This window comes from Vigna unguiculata, chromosome 1 (assembly GCF_004118075.2).
Source record: "Vigna unguiculata cultivar IT97K-499-35 chromosome 1, ASM411807v1, whole genome shotgun sequence".
NCBI lineage: Eukaryota > Viridiplantae > Streptophyta > Magnoliopsida > Fabales > Fabaceae > Vigna > Vigna unguiculata.
The window spans coordinates 28,774,773-28,800,468 of record NC_040279.1 but is presented as its reverse complement, the minus strand read 5'-3'; the positions used below and the strand labels follow the sequence as shown (position 1 = coordinate 28,800,468).

At 31.0% G+C, this 25,696-nt stretch overlaps 2 protein-coding genes across 3 annotated transcripts; one reads left to right on the top strand and one right to left on the bottom strand.

Annotated features, from left to right (window-relative positions):
- The first annotated feature begins 263 nt into the window (after positions 1–263).
- On the top strand, positions 264–11,584 carry LOC114173005 (putative calcium-transporting ATPase 11, plasma membrane-type). 2 transcript variants are annotated; one of them, XM_028057191.1, is made up of 8 exons: positions 264–615; positions 7,075–7,129; positions 7,232–9,177; positions 9,300–9,458; positions 9,714–9,885; positions 9,973–10,271; positions 10,444–10,761; positions 10,979–11,584. In XM_028057191.1, the coding sequence occupies exons 1-7, from the start codon at positions 442–444 to the stop codon at positions 10,747–10,749; spliced, it is 3,111 nt and encodes a 1,036-aa protein (XP_027912992.1). In that variant the 5' UTR covers positions 264–441; the 3' UTR covers positions 10,750–10,761; positions 10,979–11,584. The 2 variants fall into 2 exon arrangements, with proteins under 2 accessions (XP_027912992.1, XP_027913001.1); XM_028057200.1 differs by having other exon boundaries at positions 11,250–11,503.
- Positions 11,585–14,684: 3,100 nt separating this feature from the next.
- On the bottom strand, positions 14,685–21,977 carry LOC114180787 (putative disease resistance protein RGA1). The gene is made up of 2 exons (XM_028067080.1): positions 20,561–21,977; positions 14,685–16,179 (listed from the first exon to the last, which is right to left on the bottom strand). Exons 1-2 carry the CDS (start codon positions 21,927–21,929, stop codon positions 14,924–14,926), a joined length of 2,625 nt encoding a protein of 874 aa, XP_027922881.1. The 5' UTR covers positions 21,930–21,977; the 3' UTR covers positions 14,685–14,923.
- Between the last annotated feature and the right edge of the window lie 3,719 nt (positions 21,978–25,696).

Sequence of the window (25,696 nt, the reverse complement as noted above, 5' to 3'; positions counted from 1 at the left end):
TTCTTTGTCCTTCATTTTTCATAAATAAGTAGAAGATGGTTTGTTCCACGACGGGGTGATTCTGTTGTGAATTGTTTATGAAAGTAGATTAGTAGGTACATGTTACGTATAAGAATATAATCCAATTTAGTAATATTTTTAACTTTACTGTAACTATTATACAGAAGACTTTAGAATTGATTTTGAAGACTGACTCTAGGGAAAGTTTATATATAAAATTAATAAATAGTTTGTGTCTATTATATATATATATTAGGAGTAGAGGTGAGCAAAACTACCGTACAGTGTCCTTGGCCTTGGTCGCTATTGCTCATTTATGTGTTCTTATTGTTCCTATTCCACTACTGCTCCACACGACCCGCGAGACTTCCCTCGCCTCTTTTCTCGCTGGCCTCTTTGAAAAACCTTTTCGTCTTTTTCCTCTGATTTTCGTTCCAATCAATGGAGAGGACTCTCCTCAAGGATTTCGAGCTCCAACACAAGAATCCCTCCGTCGAGGCTCTCCGCCGATGGAGATCCGCCGTCACTCTCGTCAAAAACCGCCGCCGCCGCTTCCGCATGGTCGCCGATCTCGACAAGCGCGACGAAGCTCAACAGATTAGGCAGGGAATCAAGGTTTTTCTTCCGCTTTCCTCATCTCTTTCCTTATTACTATTATCGTTACTCTCTCTCTCTGTTTCTGTGCTTATCCTTATCGTAACTGCCTCGGAATCGATCGTACAAACTTCCAAATTATATAAATGAACACGCAAATTAAAGTACAAAAGCTGCAACGAATTTATGATTCACGATTCTCTGAATATTGATTTGAAACTAAAACAGAAAAGCAGAACATGTTTTAGATTAATTTTTGTCTAAAATTGTAGGTCAGATAAGATGATATAATACGTTGAATTTCTCTTTATGACGTTGATTTTCAAAGTTTAACCGGTTTTATTCGCTCTAAAACTGTATAGAATAGCTTTTGTGAATGGATCTGAATTGAGAGAAAAATAAACTGGAAGTAGTCCAGAGAGAATCGGAGAACTTTAATTAATTAATTACGAGAGGTTAAGAAGACTTTAATTACTTCAATTATCATTGTTTCTTGTTAATTTCATGCTTCTGTGAGAACGTTGGCATGCACATGCTCTCCGAGTTCTTGTTGCTGAGAGAACTGTAAAAAAGTGATGGAGGGAATATTAAAACGATGTTTACAGGTGGGTTCGTATGCGTGGATAAAATGGAGATAAGAAATGAGGTGGCCAGATTTTTTATTTTTTTATTTCGTCTTGAAATTTAATATTTGATTAAATGAAGGTATGTGTCGATTCGATTTAGGTGTGAAATAAGCTGTAAATGCAGATCGATATTTAGCAATTGGTTTGAAACTTACGTCCCAATGCTAAAAAGTTCAACTAAAGACACTAAAACTTTATTACCAAAAGCACATTTAGCAATACTGCAGATTAGAAAAAAGAAAACCCTGGATAAGTATTTTAACGTCAATGTCACAAATATGAAATCTTAAATAGAAGTGAGTATTACTTTTTTTCTAATCTAAGTATTATTTTTTTAATTTTAAGAAATTCATATTTACGTTATATTTAAGTCTAAAGAAAATGTTTTGAAGTGTAATCAAGATGATAATACGAGAAATATACCACAAAAATGTAGAAATAACATAATAATTAATGTAAAAGAAAATTGAGAAAAATGAGATTAGTTAAAAAATGTAAGCATATATTAAATATTTCCCTATTGTTTTATAGTTTTTCTGTAGGATTATTACGAGATTCCTGACTTTGTTTGCTCACACAAATTATATTAACTGTTTATTTGAGTTTCACAAAAGAAAGAAACATATTTTGATGACAGTTTTTAAATGTTTGTTGTTTTCTAAATTTTATTTAATTTTTTTATCTTGATAATTAATTTTTTTCATTTAATCTTTTTATATTTACAATAATAACTACATGTTACTTTTTATTTTTACTTTCAAAATGAATATAAATTACAGTAACTACAAGCTAATGAAACAAAACAATAATTAATACTGTTTTAAACGTTGAAAGATATAAATACGAACAATACTTTTCTTTTAAAAAGAATTCTGATTTCATTTAACAAGTTTTACTTTTCCATTTTGGTGACATGTGAACACTCTTTTGTGACGTTAGTGTCTGTAAAGCGTGGGAACACTTATTTTTTAATGGCTACCTTTTTAGAATATTTAATGGTTCTAGTTAATTTTTTGCTTCTCTATTTATATAATACTTACATAATTCATAATATCTATATATTTTTACTTGATTTCATTTTATCAAAGTATTCAATACGACTTAGATATCTAAAACTCACTAGAAACAAGTTTTAAAGAAAAGTAAAGTAAATAGGAACATCGGTTTATGATATCATCATGTAAACCTTAAAATGGAGATTTATTACTGGTGGTGGTAGAGTTTATTTATTTTTGGTTTCTTAAAATGGAAATTTGGATACGCACTATTTTAATAAGTTTTTATAAACTAAAAATTAACAAGAAAATGAAAATAATATTAATTTAGGATTAGTTTTTTATTTGAGAACTTGTTAGCATCTTCTCTTATTTCTCCTCGGTTGGTTAAAGAAGAAAGTAAACAACGAGGAAAACTTTTGAAATTTTAATAATATAAAATAAATTTTTTTTGTTTTGATAAATCAATTTTCTCTCTCTCTTTTCAGCTAATAAAACAAACCAAATGATATATATTATTTTGGGGTGGGGGCTACACAGTCCTACTAAACGTGTTTGTCACTTTAAAAAGATTGAGTATGTTAGTTTTTGATTTGTCAAGATATCAATATTACTGTTTGACACTTATATAAATTAATATTTTATTTAAATAATAATATTTTATTAAAAAAATTGGTGTTTTATGATAATTATTTGAGAATGGTAATGTCAAACGTAACTTTTATTTTTTTAGATAAAATTAGAACTAATACTTAGTACAAGTGTTTTTAATGTTCAACTAAAACCTTTTCAAAACATTTTTCGTGTACAAAGTGATGAAAAGAGCTTTTTATATAATGTGAGGCCATTTGTGGTGTTATCTTCTGTCATGATAGTGGTTGTCATGACGACCCACAAACAACAAAAAGAAAATAAAGTTGGTGCTCGTACTTTACATTGGATGGACGGCAAATGTTACTTTCATGTTGAAAACTGCCGATGCCAATCTATCATGCGGGATTTGAAGTTTCCATTGAATCTATTTGTTATACATTAAATTATTATTTTTAAAGTTAGGAGTGAGATTAGGAAAGGTAACCAGTCTGAAAATTATAAGTTTAGCTATCTTGGCCGGTTTACATGGAGAGATTAGATCAACACGTTTTTAACGCAAGGATCTACGCTTACCTTGTGGCTTTTGGGTGCACGCATGGCCAACATTCTTCCTCTATCTGTCATTAGTTTTGAATATTCATCCTCATATATAGTTTCCTTTCTAACACTATATTTTTTAGTAACGCCACGAGTTTCTCCATCCCACAAGATGCTAACCCTCTTTCTTTCACTGTTTAGGTTTCATCCTAGTGAATCAGAATTATGATTTCTTTCCTTTAGGTAGTGGGCTGCTATCAGCTATGGCGGTTTGAGTGTGTTCAACCAATTAAAAGTCTCTACATATTAGTTTGATTTATTAACTTATCGAACCTTATTTATATAAGACAAACTCTTAGAAAACAAATTTAACTGATCTGTAAAATTAAGATTAGTTTATAAATATTATAAAAATTCTTTAATATAGTTTCTTTAAAATATTTAAATTTAACTTGTAAATAACTTAATTTTATTTTTTAATTAATTTCATTTTTTTTTGTTATTTTTAAGAAGTAGCTACGAAGCAGTTTGCTCATATAAGCATTTTCTTCATAAACTCTTCTAGGAAAGAAGATAACTTTTATAAATTAATTTATGTATAAAACATTTTTAATTCTTTTATTTCCTAGTTTGTGAAGAAATTAGTCCCAATAAATTCTACATATTTTATAGCTAGAAGTTGATTATATTTTTTTTTATGTTTTTGTTACATTTTGGATAAAATCTAAGTTCATTTCTATTTCTTTGCATTTTAATTAGTATACTATCATCGGTTGTTTTTACTATTAGACTATTTGGTTTAGTTGTTTTTTTTTTTTATTTTACCTGTGTTATTTAATATATTATTTTAGTGAAACATGCAATCTTTCAATTCACTTAAATTTGCCATACATTCCTTCAAATCCCTAATGTTGATTAGTTATGAAGTATGCAGAGTCTAAGATATAATTTTACGAACAAAGAGTAAATATATACTAGTTGAAATAAAAAAACAATTAATAGAAAACAATACTTACAATGTCAAACATATTAAATATTGCAATTAAAAGTATAAATAGAGTGAGTAAATAAATAAATAACATTGTAATAATTCTTTCTTTCCTTAAAATATATTTAACCCAGTGTTTCATATTATACTATGTAGCTTGTAAATTTTAAACTTTCGGTTCATATTTTTTAAAGCTTTAAGCTTATCAGCTCTCAATTAATTTATCAACTAGTTTTTTCAAATACTCCATGTGAAGGGTGTACTTGTTTTTATTAAAATTTGTGGCTCTTCTGGCTTTTCTTCTCATTTATGTTTCCTTGTTTGTTGACATGTAACTTGTGGTCCGTTTGGACTATTAAAAAATGTAAGTCTCTGGCCTTATTGTGAAATAAACAATATAGATTTCAACAAGGTCAAAGCAAACTTAAAAGGTCTATACTGAAGCCTTGTATTTCAAACACAAGTTACTGTCATCTACACTGGAAAAGTATGTAGAAGAACTTTTTTATGAGGAATATGTAACAATTTTTCAATTTTGATAATTTATTAGTTTTGACTTTTTCAACATTCAAGGTTTGACTTTTTTATGATATCTAGGTTGTAACTTTAATATTTTTTTATTATATTGTTGGTACATTAGCTCTTTACGCTGTGGAAAATAAATGTTTTTTTTTCATATATATACTTCTTTCTCTCACACAAACACAAATATATATATATATATATATATATATATTTATTTGTTTGTTTATTTATTGCGTTTGTGTAAGAGAGAAGTGTGAAATGTCAAGCAAGTATCTTAGAAAGTATTTGGTATGTACGTAATTGACCTTCGGTACGAAAGCATATTATAAATTTATTTATCCTAGCGAATTAGTTTAATATTTAAATTTATTTATGCAACCCGGGAATGTGGAAACTTCCTGGAAATTTCGTAGCCAAGAGCAGCTGAGCCAAGTCGCTGACCAAAACATTAATTAGTAATTTGAAATGGATAGACATCAACCACCATCGACAATGAGACAAACAAATGGGGAAATAAAATAAAAAGGCAGTTGATATGTATGTTGCACAACCTATGAAAATGACACTCGTGTCCTGTGTTTGATGACATGTTTGGTCTAATAATGACTGTAAAAGAAGTGAAATATGATATAAATATTAATAATAATAAAGTGTAAAATGAAATAATTTAAATTAAAAATGAGATAATTTTGTTTATTGTTTTTGTAATAATTTATTATTTTATTATAATAAAATCAGAAAAAAATTATCCGATTATGTGCCTAATATGTTTTTTTTTTCTCACGGTCTTCTACCGCCATTCTTTCCTCTCAAATATCATGACCTACATTTCATCCTATAATTTCTTTTCCAAGTGGAAACAATCCAATCTACACACTTCCAAGTTGGGGAAAAAAATGATCTCAGTGCGTGTATCGTGCTGCACGATCACGTAAGCACTCTTGACTTGATATTTTTTGAGTTGAGAATGACATCAAACGCGCTTTAGACGCGTCTGTTGGACTGTTCCTTTTCAACAAAGGCACAGCAACGGAAATGTAAACCACCTTTGAATTCAATTTGCTTGCAAATGTAAACTGTCGCCGAAATTTCTGCTGCTGTATTCATGTCAACGATGGCTGATGCGAGTTCATGAAACTAAATATTTCCTCTAAAAGGGTTTTCAGACTAGAGGAAAAACATGGTTTACTTGGTCCTTCTCATTGATTAACAGTTAACGAAGTGTTTAATATGATTTTTTTCAATCAATCAAATATTGTCTTCCGGTTTATTCAATATTTTCTTCACAAAATTAAGTGATACAGTTAGTAACAGTTTGTGTCTTTACGGAAAACCTTTTTAGAAGTTAGGAAGTTATAAATTAAAAGACAAAGGTTGAAGAATATACACCCCTTGTAACTTTGATACATATTTTATTATGTAGGAAGATAATTTCTTATCATGATGAACACTACACATTTTTTAACCCGAGACTTCCTTTCACAACTTCCTCTGATAACCATTTTATTTCTCTCGTCTTTTATATTAAGAAAATCATGCAATTTACTTTTCTGTAAATGATCCTGAAAATCAAGATATTTGCACCGCAGTGCAAATGTGTAATAGCAACTTTTGATAATCTTGGCTATAAGCTATGTGAGATAGCTTAGATGAAAAACATGATTTAGGGAATTTAAATTGTGCTGCACTGCAGTTCGGTTGAAACAACATTTTCTGAGTGATTGACAGATAAGGGTATGTTTAAGAGAAAATAACGAGGCTCGAGATTTAAAACATTCTCTGAGTTACATCACAGTTGAACTCGAATTCCATATGACCAAACTACCAAATGATGATGAAAGAAAAATGAAAATGTCTTTCATTTCATTATTCGCTTACATATTGACACATTAATAAAGGAATTTCCCCTCCATTCCTTCAGACAAAAAATATAGCAATGATCACTCTGTATTATGATTAATCATCCTTTTACTGGCTGACTAACTCGTTCTGGAAAGTCATGACTAGATGAGAAAAACTGACATATTTGCTCTTAAATTGTAACCTAGGCTTCTTGAAAAAATTCTTCTTAAACGTTGTCAAAATTTTATTTTAGCATTCATTTCACGAAATACCTTTCATCTGATAACATATATGACGATATCGCTACTTTTTTTTTTTGGTATATTGTGAATTCGCATTTACCAATTTTAATACACCATATTTGGCTTACCAGGAAAAAATTCGAATTGCTCTCTATGTTCAAAAGGCAGCATTACAATTTATCGATGGTATGGTGCTCCAATTTCAATAGTCAAAGTTCTTAACACTGCTTTAGGACTGATCACTTTCTCTTTATGAGTTTTCTAAGCTAAACTGGTTTTCTGTTGCAGCTGGTAATCGAGTTGAATACAAGCTATCGAGTGAGGTGAGAGAGGCTGGCTTTTGTATTCATCCGGAGGAGATTGCTTCTATTGTTCGTGGCCACGATAACAAGATCTTAAATAATATTGGTGGAGTTGAAGCCATCGCAAGGAAACTGTCAGTTTCTGTGGATGGAGGTGTCAGCGAAGAGAGTATAAATAGCCGACAACAGATTTATGGATTCAATCGTTTTACTGAAAAACCTTCTAGATCGTTCCTGATGTTTGTGTGGGATGCACTGCAGGACTTAACTTTGATCATTCTCATTGCTTGTGCTGTAGTTTCTTTAGGTGTAGGGATAGCCACTGAAGGGTGGCCAAAGGGAACGTATGATGGTGTGGGTATCATACTCAGTATATTCTTAGTAGTCACTGTTACTGCTGTCAGTGATTACAAGCAATACCTGCAGTTCAGGGATTTGGACAAAGAGAAGAAAAAGATAATTGTTCAGGTCACTAGGGATGGGAAAAGGCAGAAGATCTCAATTTATGATATAGTAGTTGGTGATGTTGTTCATTTGTCAACTGGAGATCAAGTTCCAGCGGATGGACTTTTTATATCAGGATACTTTTTGCTTATTGATGAATCGAGTTTGTCAGGTGAGAGCGAACCAGTAAGTGTAAATGAAGAAAAACCGTTTCTTCTCTCAGGAACAAAAGTGCAGGATGGTCAGGGGAAGATGTTAGTTACAACTGTTGGCATGAGGACTGAATGGGGAAAATTGATGGAGACTATTAACGAGGGAGGAGAGGATGAGACCCCGTTGCAGGTTAAGTTAAATGGAGTCGCTACTATTATTGGTAAAATTGGTTTGACATTTGCCATTCTGACATTTTTGGTACTTATCATAAGGTTTCTGGTTGAAAAAGCACATAATGGTGAGATTGCCAGCTGGTCTATGGCTGATGCACTGAAGTTACTGGACTTCTTTGCTATTGCTGTAACCATAATAGTTGTTGCGGTTCCTGAAGGATTGCCACTGGCTGTGACACTCAGTCTTGCTTTTGCAATGAAAAAATTAATGAATGACAAGGCACTTGTAAGACATCTTTCCGCTTGTGAGACTATGGGTTCAGCTAGTTGCATTTGCACAGATAAGACAGGGACATTGACCACTAACCGAATGGTGGTTACTAAAACATGGATATGCGAAAAAGCAACGCAGATAACAGGTAACGAGAGTGCACACGAACTGAAAACATGTACACCTGAAGGAGTTCAAAACATCCTTTTACAGGCTATATTTCAAAATACTTCTGCTGAAGTAGTTAAGGATAAAGATGGAAAGGACACAATATTGGGGACTCCAACAGAATCGGCATTATTGGAATTTGGCTGCCTTTTAGGTGCTGATTTTGATGCCTATGCCCAGCGTAAAATGTACAAGATACTCAAAGTTGAGCCATTCAATTCAGTCCGAAAGAAAATGTCTGTGCTTGTGGGTCTTCCTGATGGAGGGATCCGAGCATTCTGCAAAGGTGCATCAGAAATAATATTAAAGATGTGTAACAAAATTATTGATTGCAATGGGGAAGTTGTTGATCTTCCCGAAGACCAGGCAAACAAGGTCTTCAGTATTATAAATGATTTTGCCTCTGAAGCTTTGAGAACTCTTTGTTTGGCCTTCAAAGATATCAATGCAATGCATGGGGAAGCTAACATTCCTGATAGTGGCTATACTCTAATAGCATTAGTAGGAATCAAGGATCCTGTACGCCCTGGAGTTAAGGAAGCTGTTCAAACTTGTAAAGCTGCTGGAATAACTATCCGAATGGTTACTGGTGATAACATACATACAGCAGAAGCTATAGCCAAAGAATGCGGTATACTTACTGAGGGTGGTGTAGCCATAGAAGGTCCAAAGTTTCGTGACCTGTCTTCCGAGGAAATGAAGGATACCATACCTAGGATCCAGGTTCTTTTCTCATCACAAATTCTGTGATTAAGTACTTGAGGACAGGGAAAGGGGATAGGATTGGTGATCTGTATCTTCTCTTGAGATGCTTGACTTTTCTTTTGTGCTTTATATGATTTCAGGTGATGGCACGATCCTTACCGCTCGACAAATATAAGTTGGTAAACAATCTGAGGAGTATGTTTGGTGAGGTTGTTGCCGTTACTGGTGATGGAACTAATGATGCTCCAGCACTGCGTGAGGCAGACATTGGACTTGCAATGGGCATAGCAGGAACTGAGGTTTGTATCTCTTGTTTACTATGTGGCAGTTAAGCGTTGTCTTAGTTTTGTACAATTCTCCATTTGTTAAATTCTATTCCAGTTACATAGTTTATGTACCGTTTCTTTATTTTTTTCTTTGCTATCTTATCTATCCTTCCCTAGAATTGTATGCCATACGTGGAGTTATCTTTTTCCCTTTTTATATTGATGACTCTTTGCTGCAATTGATTCCTCATAACATTTTTTGTCCTTGTTAATTAATAACTTTTGTAGGTTGCAAAAGAAAATGCTGATGTCATTATCCTGGATGATAACTTCACGACTATTGTGAATGTTGTCAAATGGGGACGTTCAGTATACATAAACATTCAAAAATTTGTGCAGTTTCAATTGACAGTTAATGTTGTTGCTCTGGTAATCAATTTCTTTTCTGCATGTATCACAGGTTTGTTGGTTAATGGAGTTTATTTTGACTTAGATATTCTATTTCTTCTTTTTCACGCAACATCGGTGATAGTCTTCCTTCTTTCAGGATCTGCTCCACTCACAGCTGTTCAGTTGCTTTGGGTGAACTTGATCATGGACACTCTTGGTGCATTAGCCCTAGCTACTGAACCTCCTAACGATGGACTTTTGAAAAGACCCCCTGTTGCAAAGGGAGCAAACTTCATTACCAAACCTATGTGGAGGAATATCATTGGTCAAAGTATATACCAATTAATTATCCTTGCGATTCTAAATTTTGACGGGAAGAGGCTCCTCGGAATTAGTGGTTCGGATGCAACAGAAGTTCTCAAGACTCTGATATTCAATACCTTTGTATTTTGCCAGGTACTCTCTGCACGCATCATGTCCGAATTGTTGGTTATACTTTATAGACTCCAAAATGGGAAATTCCGAACATGGATGCTAAAACAAAAGTTCATAATACCTGTCAAAAGAAGTGGCATGATAAATTGTTTCGCCTTTATTTAGCTTTTTTTTCCTTTCTCTCTATTTTCAGGTGTTCAATGAGATAAACAGCAGAGATATTGAAAAGATAAACGTATTCAGAGGCATGTTCGACAGCTGGATATTTTTGTCGATAATTTTCGCCACTGTGGCGTTTCAAGTGGTGATAGTTGAATTCCTTGGAACTTTTGCCAGCACCGTGCCTCTAAACTGGCAATTCTGGGTACTGAGTGTGTTAATCGGAGCAGTTAGCATTCCTATAGCTGCTATCCTCAAGTGCATCCCAGTTGAAAGAGATAATAGTAAGCAGCACCATGATGGTTATGAGGCATTGCCATCTGGACCCGAGCTGGCATAAAGTATACGAAAAGTATGGTCTCGTTTTCCTTTTCTTTGTTTTTTGATTAAGAACATTTATTTTGCTTTATTTTCAACGTTTTCTTACTGGGAAACTAACCTCACAACAACTGGGTGAGTGTTGACAAGAATGCCTAACCATGTTACTTTACATGAAGACATTATCTGGGTTGCTTTTGCTGATTTCTCCTACTAGTGTAGTCTGTTTTTAATGCTGTCATTCTTTGCAGCATTGCCATTTTACGTAGTTTTGTAAAGACTTGATACTATACGGAATTTCCTGGCAAGACAAAACATACAAGGATTTTGGGAATGATATGATTGAAGGCATATATCAACAGTAGTCCTCTCTGCTTGTCAGAACCACTGTTTGAGAAGCCTATTTATTCGAGGACAGTTCCAAATTTTTACAGCCTATAGTTCTCATAAATATTCATAGAATTCATTTGAAAATATAGTTATGCAATTCTCTAAAATTCCTTTCATGGGTCTTGTTACCAGCATGACAAGGGGACGATGTTATCTGATACCGAGCAAGATGATGATGGAGAACCTCTCATATTATTAGCCGCTGCATTTGAGCAGAGTTTTGACCGTTTGGTTTGGAATACAAATATATTTATTGAACAGAAACTAGCTAGTCCTCGAACTATAGTGCTGACTGGTGCATTTTTGTAGTGTACAATATACTCTCTTAAATGTTTACAACATACTTTCATGTGCCTTACCTTGGAATTCATTTTAGTTTTGAATTATATCTAGTTGTGAAAGTTGACAAATCATGAACTAAAAAGCACTTTTCAGAGGCATATAGATTTATTGTCCTTAAAGATTTATTCGCGGTGTATCATGCAAGTCTTCCAGAATATTATAGGAACTTTTCGGATTTTTTTAAGGATCTCAAAATTAGCAAGAAAATATTCTTTAAAAAGTGACCCTAGATAATAGAAAAGAATAAGAGGAGAGAGAAGAGAGCTTGAATAAACAAGAGAAAAGAATATGAGAGGTGTGTCTTTTGGATGAAGCATTGAGAATAATAAGATTAATGGGTTGTTAATCCTAACTTCATGTGAATCCTAACTTTCTAACTATGGCATGTTTCAATTGAATCACATATTTTCTACATATTCTTGATACTTCTGGGCTTTTATTCTTTTTAATCTACCTTTGTTTTAAAATTTGTTCATACACCAATCCTTATTATTATCTCATTATTATCATCTCAAATTCTTGGATTTGCTTGATAATTGAAATTTTTTGTCATGGTAAATCTCGAATTCCCTTGATAATTAAACAAAAATTAAAATTTAAAAAGATCAACCAACAAATATTAAAAAATAAACTATGTAACTCTGATTTCTTCTTTTGAACTAGAATACGTAGGAACAAGATCAATTCTCTTCAGATCCAAAATAAGAAAACATATAATAACTTTTTTTACCTTTATTATTTTGTATGTGCATTATTTTGTTTGATTTTTGGGGAACAACAAATATATTAAAAATCTACTTTTATTTTGTATACTTAATTAAAGGGAACTGTCTTATGATAGACGTTGTGGGGTGCTAGTAGTACCTTCTCCATAAGTAACCGACCCCCCGAACCCAAATTTGGTTTCAAAGACTATATTTTTTTAAAGGTTTTTTTTTATAGTTTTTCATAATAAACTATGGTGGTGACTCCTTTATATCTTTTCAATTATTTTCATCGTCCGCTGCGATTTCGGTTGTGACAGCGGATATGTCTTGTTTGGAGGATGTCACTCCTATTGTCAATAGTTTGTCGGGTTTACAACAATTAGATTCAACTCATAGAAGTTCAACGATAGTTCTTACTACTTTGACGGCTAAAGAGACTTGTTTTGCATAGCAATTGAAAATAGCTTTGAAATGGGCTAATATGTTTGATGAGATGAGAGATTCTAATATGAAAGAGGATGTATTTTTTGGAATGTAAAAGGAGTGACTGATAATAAATTTTAATAAGCTAAGGAATTTGCCTTTTTCCTAATATATGGAGTTCAAAGTATGAAATGATTTTTATGATAGAAATATTGATTTTTGTTTTCATAATAGATTTTTTTGCCTATCTATGCGATGTGGTCTCCCTATGTGAATTTTCTTTTCCCTTTTTTATTTTTTATAAAATTTTCATATAATAACGATTATGCCTAACATGAGCTCATTGGAAAATCTTCTGTAAATCACTTTTTGGTACTCAACGTCAACTTTTGGACTCAGCGCTATATTCTTTAATTTCTTGAAAATACTGCAAAAAACATTATAAATACATCAATTTTCATATTTTCTTACTTCTCTACTCGTCATTTTGTAATATAAAATAAAAGAGTCTATTTCACAAAGAATTATATTAATTTCATATAAAATAAGTGTCAAAATTATATGTAATGTTAACTATACTATACATTTATCATGTACTCCAATATGTATGGTTTTATTTTTCACTTGTGCATGTTTTTATGAACTTTAATATATAAAAGGAGGTAAGGAGAGTTTTCACTTTCTGTAATACAAAAATCACTAGTTTCTCCTATAAATACAGGAACATTAACAGATATCAAATATTTAGAAAGAAATTATAATTGTATACATTTCAAATTATAATACAGAATAAAGTTTCATGAGAACTAAAACATTTATTAAATTTACAAACATTAATAAAACCTAATTGATAAAATTTAAAAATCTTTTTTAAAAGTATAAAAGAAAAATAAATATTAAAATTAAAATATATTTTAAATTTCTTTTTACTCCAATTTTTTAAATTCTAATGATTCTCTTTTTTTACACTAATAAAAGTTAAAATACATGACTTGATTAAAATCATGCAAATAATAAAGTTTAAACTAATAATAATAAAATTTTAAATAGATTTTGTATATTTTGAAGTTGAATATATATTGGATGGTGATAAAAAAATTCATAGAAATTATATAAATTTTTATATTATAGTAAATAAAATATATTTATATAATTATAGTGACAAAATTATAGTTTGATATTAAGTTAGCAAATAAAAAAAACATATAAAATATATCAAAATAGTATTTTACATGATAAAAATAAATAACAAATAAAAATATTAAAAAATTATCAAATATGTGTCTTAAAAATAATTTTAGAGATTATTGAATGAAATCTCACAAAGGAAAACAAATATATAATTAAGGGTGTGAAAAGATGAAAAATTGATCTAAGAAAACTTTTCAAATATCAACATAGTCAATGGTTGAGAAATAAAGAAATTGTTTTTAGCAAAACAAAAAAGTTCTTCAAATGAAACAAAAATTAATAATAATAGACTAAAAAAGATAATTTTTTTATATTACATAATAAATGAAAAAGTTTATGTTATTAAACACTTGAATTGATAGTGTTAAACATTTTCATGTGAAAGAAAAATATACAATAAATAGAAAATGTTAAAAAAGAATAAAAATATTCAAATGTGAGATATAAAAAATATTTAATTAAGATACATCAATTGAACCTAATTTGATAATGGTTATAATATGATGAAAAATATATTGGAAATGCGAACGAATTTCATTAAAAACAAACAATTAGAAGAATTAAAAAATAAAAAAGTGTGTAGTAATATATATATATATATATATATATATATATATATATATATAAGGTTACTAAATTGACTATGAATATTTTAATAATTTAAATGGGGACAAGTATTATGGCAGATATGGGGACGGAGACGAGGTAGATATGTACATTTCCATACTCATCTCTATACCGAATTTAAAAAGTCGGGAATTTTTCATACCTAGATAATGTGGAGATTTCCCGTCAAAACAGAGATGGATTCATTAAATATCCAAAAAAGAAATTTATTTGACATCTCTATTTAAGCATACTAATTTATTTTATTACTTTTATAACTATAAATGAAATGTCCAAGTTAATTGTGTATAACAATATTAATGATTGAACAAAGCAAATTGGTAGAAAGAACAAACGTGGCACTGTTACGCAAATACATGTAGGTCTTCTAAATTGAAATGCCTTAACTAAAAGCCCCAATTAATTTTCCTAAAGACAATGAAAAACCATAAAAAAAAATCAAAATTATGAAAAACACATTTAATAAAAGAACAAATAAAGAAAATAAGGGACTTTGAACTTCGTCTTGCTCTTTATCTAATTCTTCTCCGGCTCTTCTGGTTCATCAATGAAAATGTTTTTGATGTGTGATATTTTAGGCCAAAACTCTCCAACATGGGGTTTATATTTTTTACATAAGTCAGCACAACCTTTCATCCTCAAAGTTTCAAGTGCAGTGAGGTCATGGAAGTTATGTGGGAGAGAAACCAAATTTGGACAATCTATTAAACGAAGTGTTTTCAGATCAGTCAGAGTTGTTAACCAATCGGGAAGTGCTTCAATATTGTGGCAATTTGAAATAAACAAGCATTGTAAAGAGTTGGCAGCCTCCTGAAGCCCTTTAGGCAAGGCCACCAGTTGTGATAAACTTGAAAACGCAAGAAGTTTTAACTTCAGCTTGGAGCTTTCTTGTTCATGGTGGCCTTTCCATAGTTCCAAGTCCAAATTGCTGCAGTCGTCAACAAACAATGTTTCTAATTCAGGAAAATTTTGACCATCCAAAGACAATGACTTTAGACTCTGACAACCAGAAACGAACAATGATGTAAGAATAGGAAATTTCACCCCTCCAAATATGGACTCTACATTAATGCACGATTCAATACTCAAGATTTGAAGCGACACCAAGTTGGCGATCTCATTCACAGGCAGAACAGTTTGCTTTATGCTAAACTCCAGATAACGGAGACTGATCAGTTTTCTTAGCCCTTTGGGCAATGCTTCCAGCTCATTGCATCCGCCAAGTAACAACACTTGCAAACTTTGGAGCTTGCAAATAGAGTCGGGGAGTCTCTTAATGTTGGGATTGTCGCTAATGTCCAGATATCTCAAATGTCTCAACTTGGCAATGTTACGGGGAAAAGTCTCAAATATTGCCCCACTTAAATCCAAAACTCGCAAGCATTTGAACTTTGCCAGACATGTCGTTAGTATAGCTTCACCGTTGGCAGCTTCTGCTGCACCATGTGGAAATAGTACGGTTCTCACAGCAGCTGATTTTTTGGTGACTAAATTGTCGAACAAAATGCTTTCAGCAAAAGATAGATGCCGAACATTATCTGGAATATTTTGAATCTTGGAATTCACGTGTAGACACTCATCCAACGCAACAAACAGGGCGAGATCATGCACCAAATCATGTATTCTAAAAGTATACGCAGTTCCAAAGTTTTCAAAATCTTGAAGAAAGGATCTTGACATAAGTTCATTCAAATACTGACTTGCTACTTCTTCAGGTGTCCTATTCGTTTTTGGCAGTGCAATGAGTCCAAGTGCCCCCCAAAGCCAAGTACCTGTGGATATTAAAAAAGTATTTGGGTACTCACATAATGGATACTCACGCAGATATGGGTACGAGTCCGAGACGAATATTTATCCAGTAGATACGGTACGGGGGAACTACTATCCATACCCTACTCGCCCCATCGACATCCCTAGGTCTACTGTTATACGGTATGATTTGCACATTTTTATTCTTTGAATTTAGTTGTTCAGACGTTTTATTGTAGTCATTTATTTAAAGCAATTAAAATGACTATTGTAACTACAATTATCTAGATGATTTGAAGGATGAGAAATTATAATAAATTTTAGAATCCAATTACGTTTCTTTATTTTATTTTTTAAACTAAGGAGTTAATGCATATAACTTAAAATAAATCTAAGAAGCATATGAATAATGTTGTCTATAATCGTTTGATGCTAAAATTTTTTAATATTCAAACTATGGAGAATGAAATAATTTTATTTATACATGTAATATTAACAAGTTCCACTTGTTAATTGGAGAATACAACAGATTTGAGAACTACGAAATAACTTATCACTTGCCATTTGTTTTGCATAGATATGATATTTTAATTATATTATTCGTATTTTTTAATTTTAAATATTAATATATTTTAGGGTTAAATATGTTTTGGTCCATCAAGTTTCAGTAAATTTTCAAAATTTTTGACCAATTTAGTCCTTCATCTTTAAAAATGCGTGAATTTAGTCTTTTTAACCCAATATGTTTCAAACGCATTTTATGATAGTATTTGAATTATTTATACCGTTGAATACATTTTCGCTTTGATGTTAACTCAAATATAATCATAAAATGCGTTTAAAATGTCAAATAAACTTAACAAAATTTGGTAAAAATGATTAAATACACATATTTCTAAAGATGAATGACTAAATTAATATAAAGTTTCGAAGAAAAATAATTCTAAAATTCATTTAAGAACCAAAAATATATTTAACCCTATATTTTATAATATTATTAAAATGGATTCCCAAATAGTGTTCTTTAGTATTTTGTTTTTTGGTTTTGGTTTGATGTTCGAAGACCGTGAAGTATTAAATATTTTCTTCCACGTGACAACATCAGAGGAAAAAACGGAAAAGGAAAATAACAAAACTTTTTGATTCGATAAAAAACAGAAACACAACTTAAATAAATTTTCTTACGCCATCTAAGTTTTGCAGAATTAAAATATAATGGAGGGCATTTGAATGTAAGTTACGCCATCTAGATATGATATTTTAATTAAATTCTTTGTATTTTTTAAGTTTTTTTTCTTTGGTTTTGCCCGTGATGCTCGAACACTCTGAAGTATTGAATATTTTCTTCCACCTGACAACGTCACATCTTCCAACACTTATAGTGTATTTACTGATTGCAAGCAAAGAAATAAATGAAACGAAAATATGAATTTTAATAAATAAAATAATATTAAAATATTAAAAATCATAAATCATAAAAATACTGTTCAATAAATTTAATCTAATTACTAAATTTTAAATTGATTGTATTATATATATTTAAATTAAAATTTAATATATAATAATTAAATATTTATAGATATATTTTATTATTATATAAAATAATAAATAAAATAAAAGTCATTTATTTTGTAAAGATAACAACTAAGAATGTTAACAGCAGGTCCCGGTAATAGTTCATTTGTACCCTATCCGTTGTATAAATATTCGTCACGTACTCGTATTTATATTCGTGCGGATATCCGTTATGAGAGTATTTACATATTTTTTTAATATCTACGGATATTCACGGGTACCCGTGGATATTTACAAAAAAAAATTAATATTTAAAAATATATTTTAACTATAAATTTAAATAAAAATACAATACATAACATTCATAAATTGCAAACAAATTTTAAATAATCTATTTAAATAGTATTGAATGACATTTAAAGAAATGAATATGTTTTAAAACCAATTGATAAAAAATAATCCATTTAAGATTAATGGGTTAATGTTTTAGTCATATTTTTTTAATTTTTATTTATTTAAAGTAGAGTATAACAAGTACGAGGTACGAATATTAAGATACGCATATCCACCCGTTAACATGCGATATAAAAAATACTCATATCCATTTATAACATCTAATTTTTGTTATTGTAAATTTTATTCATAAATACCGCGACTACAAATTTTGTTTACATTCCTAATAATTATTGGATAAGGATCTTTTTCCCCAACTTCTGTCTACACCTGGAAATTGAAATAATTAGACATAAACAATGTCTTTTTAATTGTATAGAAAGTTGAAAGAAGATGTATACATGATTCTCCTGTTGGATTCACTTCTATTCGATCACGACAAGTCTCTATATTAAAAAGTGTTTTATATGGTCATAAACAAGAGTGATTTATCAAATTGTCATCTTTATGCTTTCTGCATGATATACTTATGAGTGATCATTTTCATTAATTATGTGTTTTGAGCACTTTCTTTTATAGTTTTATTAAAATTTTTACATTAAATAAAAATAAAATAATTTTATAATATATAAGTGAAATACAAATTGTATGTTATAAATCAATTTTATAAAATTAAATTAAGTTTAATTTTACAAATCTCACATATTTCATGAAATTGAGTTAGATTTAATTATTTTTTGACAAGTTTCGTTTTTTTTTTTTTACATAATCGTGTGTGCTGTGCTAGCTCGCTAAAAATTGAAAATACGGGAAAAGAAATTGCACATTTGAGATTGTCTGAATATAATATTAAAATCAATTTGAAAATTTTAAAAGGTCCGGTATGTTATGCATTTGAAATAACATTAACCAATGGAAATTAAATGTAAAATATAAAATATGTAGATAACAGAACTCATAAAAATGTATTCAAAAGCAAGTTATTTGGTAAAGAGCGAAAAGGTATACAAGCTAGTGCCGAAATAATTATGTGTGGTTACATATAATTATATAATGAAATAGTGAAATTGTGTATAACAATAGAAAAAAGGAAAATGATAGTCTGACACATATTAATGACTGACAAAGCAAAATGGTAAAAAAAGAAGTACACAACTAAGTCGAAATGAAAAAACATGAAAAAAAATTAACATCATGCAAAACACCTTAATTAAAGAATATATATAAAAAAAAAATAAGGAGCTTCTTAAGTACCTCTTACTCTTCATATAATTCTTCTTAGGCTCTCTGGTTCATTAATGGAAGTGTTTTTATGTGTGATATTTTGGGTCAAAACTCTTCAACATGGGTTCATATTTACACATAAATCAGCACAACCTGCGATCCTCAAATTTTCAAGTGCAGTCAGGTAATGAATGTTATTTGGGAGAGATACCAAATTTGGACAATCTATTAAACGAAGTGTTTCTAGATGAGTCAGAGTTGTTAACCAATCTGGAAATGTTCGAATGTTGAGGCAATTGAAAACAGACAAACACCGTAAGGAGTTAGCAGCTTTCTGAAGCCATTTAGGCAAGGTCACCATCTGTGATAAACTTGAAAACGTAGCAAGTTTTAACTTCAGTTTGGAAACTTCATGACTACCCATGCATAGTTCCAAGTCCAAATTATGGCAGGCATCGACAACCAATGTTTCTAATTCAGGAAAATTTTTACTATCTAGTAACAAATACTTAAGACTCCGACAATTAGAAACGAACAATGTTTTAAGAGTAGGGAATTTCACCCCTCCAAAGATGGCCCCCACATTTTGGCATGATTCGACCTTCAAGATTTCAAGCGACTCCAAGTTAGCAATCTCTTTCACAGGCAAAATAGTTTGCTTTGTGCTAAACTCAAAACAACGGAGACTGATCAATTTTCTTAATTTTATGGGCAATGCTTCCAACTTCATGCATCCGGTAACCTTCAATACTTGCAAACTTTGTAGCTCGCAAATAGACTCAGGGAGTCTCTTAATGTTGGGATTTTTGCCAATGTCCAAATATCTCAAATGTTTCAACTGAGCAATGTTATAGGGCAAAGCTTTGAATGTCGAACCACTTAAATCCAAAACTCGTAAGCATTTGAACTTTGACAGACACGTATTTAGTAAAGCTTCACTATTGGCAGATGCTACACCATTTGGAAATAGTACGGTTCTCACAGGTGCTGATTTTTTGGTGACTAAATCGCCAAACAAACTGCTTTTAGCAAAAGACAGATGTCGAACATTATCTGAAATATTTGGAATGTTGGAACTGACATGTAGACACTCACCCATCGCAACAAATAGGGCGAGATCATGCACCAAATCATGTATTCTAAAACTATAAAAAGTGCTAAAGTTTTCAAAATCTTGAAGAAAAGATCTTGACTGAAGTTCATGTAAATATTCATTGCCCACATCTTCATGTGTCTTATTGGTTGTTGGTAGCGTAATGAGTCCAAGTGCACCCCAAACCCGAGTTATTTCATCACTATAGAATTGTCGATCCTTTGGGTAAAGGGAAAACAATGCAAAACATTGTCTCAAATAGGAAGGCATGAGATCATAACTCAATTTAAGGGAAGGTAAAATGTCATCCTTTTTCCGAGGCAAATTCCAAACTTCATTGTCTCTCACGTATTCCCATTCACTAGCCTCAAATTTTGAGAATAGTAAACTCTCTAATGTTCTCACTGCCAATGGAATCCCTCTGCACTTTTTCACAATTTGTCTTCCAATATTTATTAAGTGAGGATGTTTTTCCTCCTCTCCTTCTTTAAATGCCCACTTGACTAAGAGAGACAACGAATCCTCATCAGAAAGACCTTTTAAAAGGTGAAAGGGAACTGTGCCCATCATGGCAGCAATTGAAGGATTACGCGTGGTCACAAGGATTTTACTTCCTGCTGCACTTACTTGGATTAAATTTCGCAGCTCAAGCCATTTAACACGGTCTTCATTCCATACGTCGTCCAATACGAGTAAGAATTTTTGACCGGAAAGTTTATTTTTGAGTTGATTTTGCAGTTGTTCCAGATCCAACATGTTCCAATTCGTTTGGTGAGAAAGAGCATCAGCAGACGCTGGATAATTGGCGGAATTGATGATTTTGATAATCAGTTGTTCAATGTCAAAGTCAACGGAAACACACACCCACATCTTCAATGAGAAGCACTCCTGAATCCTGATATCATTGAACACAAACTTTGCAAGTGTAGTCTTTCCCAAGCCCCCCATCCCCACAATAGGGATAATAGATAGATTTGTATCATTATGATTAAGATTCTGCTGCATCAAAAGCTCTATGATATTTTCTTTATCGTGTTTCCTTCCTATAACATCTGAATCACTCACACGGGAGTGTGTCATATTTCTCCGATGAACAACACGTGTCTCAACATCAATTATTTGAAGACTAAACTTATCTCTATCAGCTGCAACCTTGTCTAGTCTATTACAGATATCTTTAATTTGTTGAGTCATTTTGTGACGAAAAACAAGTGGATGAGAACTTGAGAAGAAGTTACTCACCTTGTCTTTGGTGCTACCATGAGCTTTGGCCACTTTCATTCGTAGTGTTTGGCATTCAAATTCATCCAAAACATCTTCAGCATCAGAGAAGATAGTTTTGATCTGAGTGAGCCATTCGCGGAGCTCAGGGTTGTGCTCTTGTTTTTGCTGAACACCTAACAACACAGCCTTGATGAAGGAGAGAGTGTTCGTGAGGTTTCGAAGATGATCGTATAAACCCACCACCCGAGAAACTTCTTCAAAGGCACGACAAGCAAGCTTTGCTAAAAGCTTCTCTGCCATGCTAAAGAGAAAGGATTCAACCATTGTTGTTTGAAATGCAAACAAGAGATGAGATGGGAAGGGAAAACAGTGTTTCTAAGTCAACTTTGTTGATGAAATCGGAAATACTCAATAACCAATGCCACTATTTCTACCATCTTTTCGGGTATAATATTGAAAGAAGAAGATTATGAAGTATTAAATATTTTTCTTCCACGTCATAACATATGAGATATCCACAATTAGACAGACAGAGGGAAGAAACGGAAAAAATATATTTGCTAAAAAAATGTTGTAGACTCGGTAAAAAAACAGAAGCAAGAGTTAAATAATTTTTCTTACAGCATATAAGAACATATAAGTTTTGCAGGAGTTAAAACAATGGAGTACATATGAATATCTACTGAATTTGATATCACTAAAAAATATTATAATATATTTTAAATTAAAATTATGCAAAAATATTTTTGTTGTATATTTGGATGACTTTATTTTGAAGGGTCGGTAAATATGTCTTGCATCTACTCTTATGTTATGGAATAAGGTTGGTCGATAGTTTATTGCAGAACCTTTGATACATTCATTCGCATGTAACGTTCATCTTCGGTAGCTAAAACGCCTTTGTTAAGAGCCTTAGTAATGTTGTTTAATCCTACCACTTGCATCTATCTCGTTGGCATAAGTTGTTCATTAATTTGTTTATGTAGTCTGCGATTTAATTGTGGTTCACATTCCACCTGCTGCATTAAATTGTTTATGTATTCTGCGAGATATATATATATATATATATATATATATATATTGATTAACCAACTTGATATTGTTTTATTATGCTTTTGTTTTATTATGCTTTGAACTCTTATTGTACTATTAATTTTGTAAGTTAAAAGATAAAACTTACTTTAGATCTTTTTTGGATTATATAGGTGTTAGTTTTATACTAAATCAAAACGAATATTAAAAGGAAAATCTGTCAATCTGACTATGTATTAATATATGTAAATTTATATCTGAGAGTGCATTAATTGTCGTAAATTTATGTCTGGTGTTAAACGTAAGTTTTGATGCATAATTTTTTATAGGCTTAATTACTATTTTGTTTTCCTAATTTGTTAGTTTGGTTGATTTTGGTTCCCTTATTATTTTTTTTGTTCAATTTGGTCTTCTAATTCTTTAAAAAGGTTCAATTTGATCTGTATGGTTAAGTTGATATTAACACTGTCTTTGTACATGCCACGTGTCATTTTAATTTTTTTAAAAAAAATTAAACTGTCACGTGTCACTCTATGGTTGTGACACGTGTCAATTTGAGAATTTTTTATTTAAAAGAAAAATACGGTCACGTGGTAGGTCATAATTGTGCCACGTGTCAAGCTAACATTGATCTTTTTCAATTTAGTCCCTCTATTTAAAATTTTGATTCATTTTAGTCTCCTAATATTTTGAAATGATTCAATTTTGTCCTCTCCAATTTGAGACCAAATTAATAATTAAGCTTAATCATAACTTATATATTCATGTTAAACTAATTTTTTATCATTTATACATCAAATCATTCCCTAAATACTCATGTTATTTTATTTCTTATATTTTTTCACTTGTAATTTTTTACACTTGAAATCTTATACACATGTAAAAAAATAATAATTTGAATAGTTAGGTGGAGTAATTTGATATATAAATACATTAAAAATTATTTTAACATGTATATATAAGTTGTAATTAAACTTAATTAGTATTTGGTCTCAAATTAGAGATAACAAAATTGAATAATTTTAAAAAATTGGAGTACTAATTGAATCAAAATTGTAAATAGAATGACTAAATTAAAAACAACCAATTTTAGTTTGACACGTAGCACAATCGTGATCTGCCATATGACACTTTTTTTTTAATTAAAAAGATTAAAACATTAAAAAATTCTCAAGTTGACACATGGCACAACTATGACATGACACGTGGCAGTTTAATTTAAAAAAAATTAAAAATTAAAAATTCCATAAAATGACACGTGACATGTACATAGACGGATTAACATCAACTTAACAACAAAGACCAATTTGAACCTTTTTAAAGAATTAGAAGATCAAATTGAATTAAAATACGATGGGATCAAAATGAATCAAATCAACAAATCAACGGACCAAAAGTAATTAAGTATTTTTGTACGATAAAAATAAATTTTAACTCTGAATTAAGTCCAAATGTAACTTCACGTATGATCTTATACACATCAAACATAAATTTACGTATGTTTGTTTTTTTCAAACATAAATTTATGAGTACCATTTTTACATCTGACCTAAATCAAATAAAAATATAAAAAACGTCGGACTTAAAAAAGCTCTTATATGTTATATATATATATATATATATATATATATATATATATATATATATATATATATATATATTAGTGATCCATACTAATAGTATACATATGATAGAAAGCCACTAACATGCTCTGAAATCTGCAATTATTATTTAAGCTGCTTTGCATTGAAGATTAATTGTACCTTTCATACCTGGCAGAGACGAGATGGAATGGCAAAGCAGTGTATCCAAGTTAACTTGGTTGATGAATGGATTCGACAACTACTATATATATAATCTTTATCTGCTTGCTAGTTTATTATGTTTCTAGTTCAACTACTGTATTATATTTTTATGAGCAAGATTTTGAACTCTTCTACCTCACCTCAACCGGCTATTTAAAAAACCATAATGGTTGTTGTAACAATTTTTTTGTTTGACTAATGCTTATGATGACAACATAGCCAAACAAGTGGCTGGTATAAATGGTGTAGCAAGGAACCTAAGCAGAAACACTAAGAGTAGTTTCTGCTACTTTTTCTTATTCATGCTTCTAGACTCTATAACCATGTTTATATATATATTCTCTCTTGTTTTAATTATCTTTGTTCATATGTTTTAAGAAAATTAAACATTTTTATACCTTTAAAATATAGTTATATATTTTAAAACTATATTTTATAATTTCAACCTGTTTTAATGCATCATATGAAACATATATATTTTTGCACTTAAGCAAAATAACTTAAACAACAATAAAAAAATTTAGTATTGATTTCTTTTTTTGGTTCCAGATTGTTGCTGTTATATAATTGTGTGTCATCATGTGTTATAAGACTGACAGTGCTCTAAAATTATAGACAGATAATTAGGCAAAGGAACTTTTAAGTTGTTGCTCTTGAAGTCTAATTTGCAGAAGGATAATGATACAATGCCCTGTTTTTTTTACCCCCAAAGTTACCCGCCTACGTGGCAGTTAATATTTTAATATTTTTAAAGCAGACGGGAAATGAAGGCAGCGGTTTGGGAAAGTTAGCGTGAAATGCACGCGCTTTGATTGGACAAACTTTTTAAAAAAACACATTGGGCATTCTATTTTCCCTCGTTTCTTCCCCTCAACTTTCTTCTTCCCGTCAACTTTCTTCTTCTCCTAAACTTTCTTCTTCGAGCAGAGACGCAGAAAGGCATTTCAATCGCAAGGCTTTGTCTTCCCAAAAAAGCTATCGTTCCATAAAGGTTGGTGTTGTGGGTCACAGTGAAAGCGGATAGCGGAGGTGTGGAGAGTGGTTTGGGTTGTTGGAGGCGGCGGCTTCCGCGAAAAGTGGTGGGTACCGTTCGATTCATTGGTTGGGCGCTCTCTTGTTGGTGTATTTGTTGGTTGATTAAAGTCATTGACGGAACGAAGATTTCTCCGGTAGGTTATCGTGGAAAACCCCTTTTCGAAGATTTAATGTGGTTTTTTTTTACTTAGCATGTTGTGCCATTTTGCCATTAGAATT

Coding starts and splice junctions, on each gene's coding strand:
- LOC114173005 (XM_028057191.1), top strand. CDS start 442: ATGGAGAGGACTCTCCTCAAGGATTTCGAGCTCCAACACAAGAATCCC. Junction 616..7,074: donor AGATTAGGCAGGGAATCAAG/GTTTTTCTTCCG, acceptor TTGGCTTACCAG/GAAAAAATTCGAATTGCTCT. Junction 10,272..10,443: donor ATACCTTTGTATTTTGCCAG/GTACTCTCTGCA, acceptor CTCTATTTTCAG/GTGTTCAATGAGATAAACAG.
- LOC114180787 (XM_028067080.1), bottom strand. CDS start 21,929: ATGGTTGAATCCTTTCTCTTTAGCATGGCAGAGAAGCTTTTAGCAAAG. Junction 16,180..20,560: donor TGAAATAACTCGGGTTTGGG/GTGCACTTGGAC, acceptor TAATATCCACAG/GTACTTGGCTTTGGGGGGCA.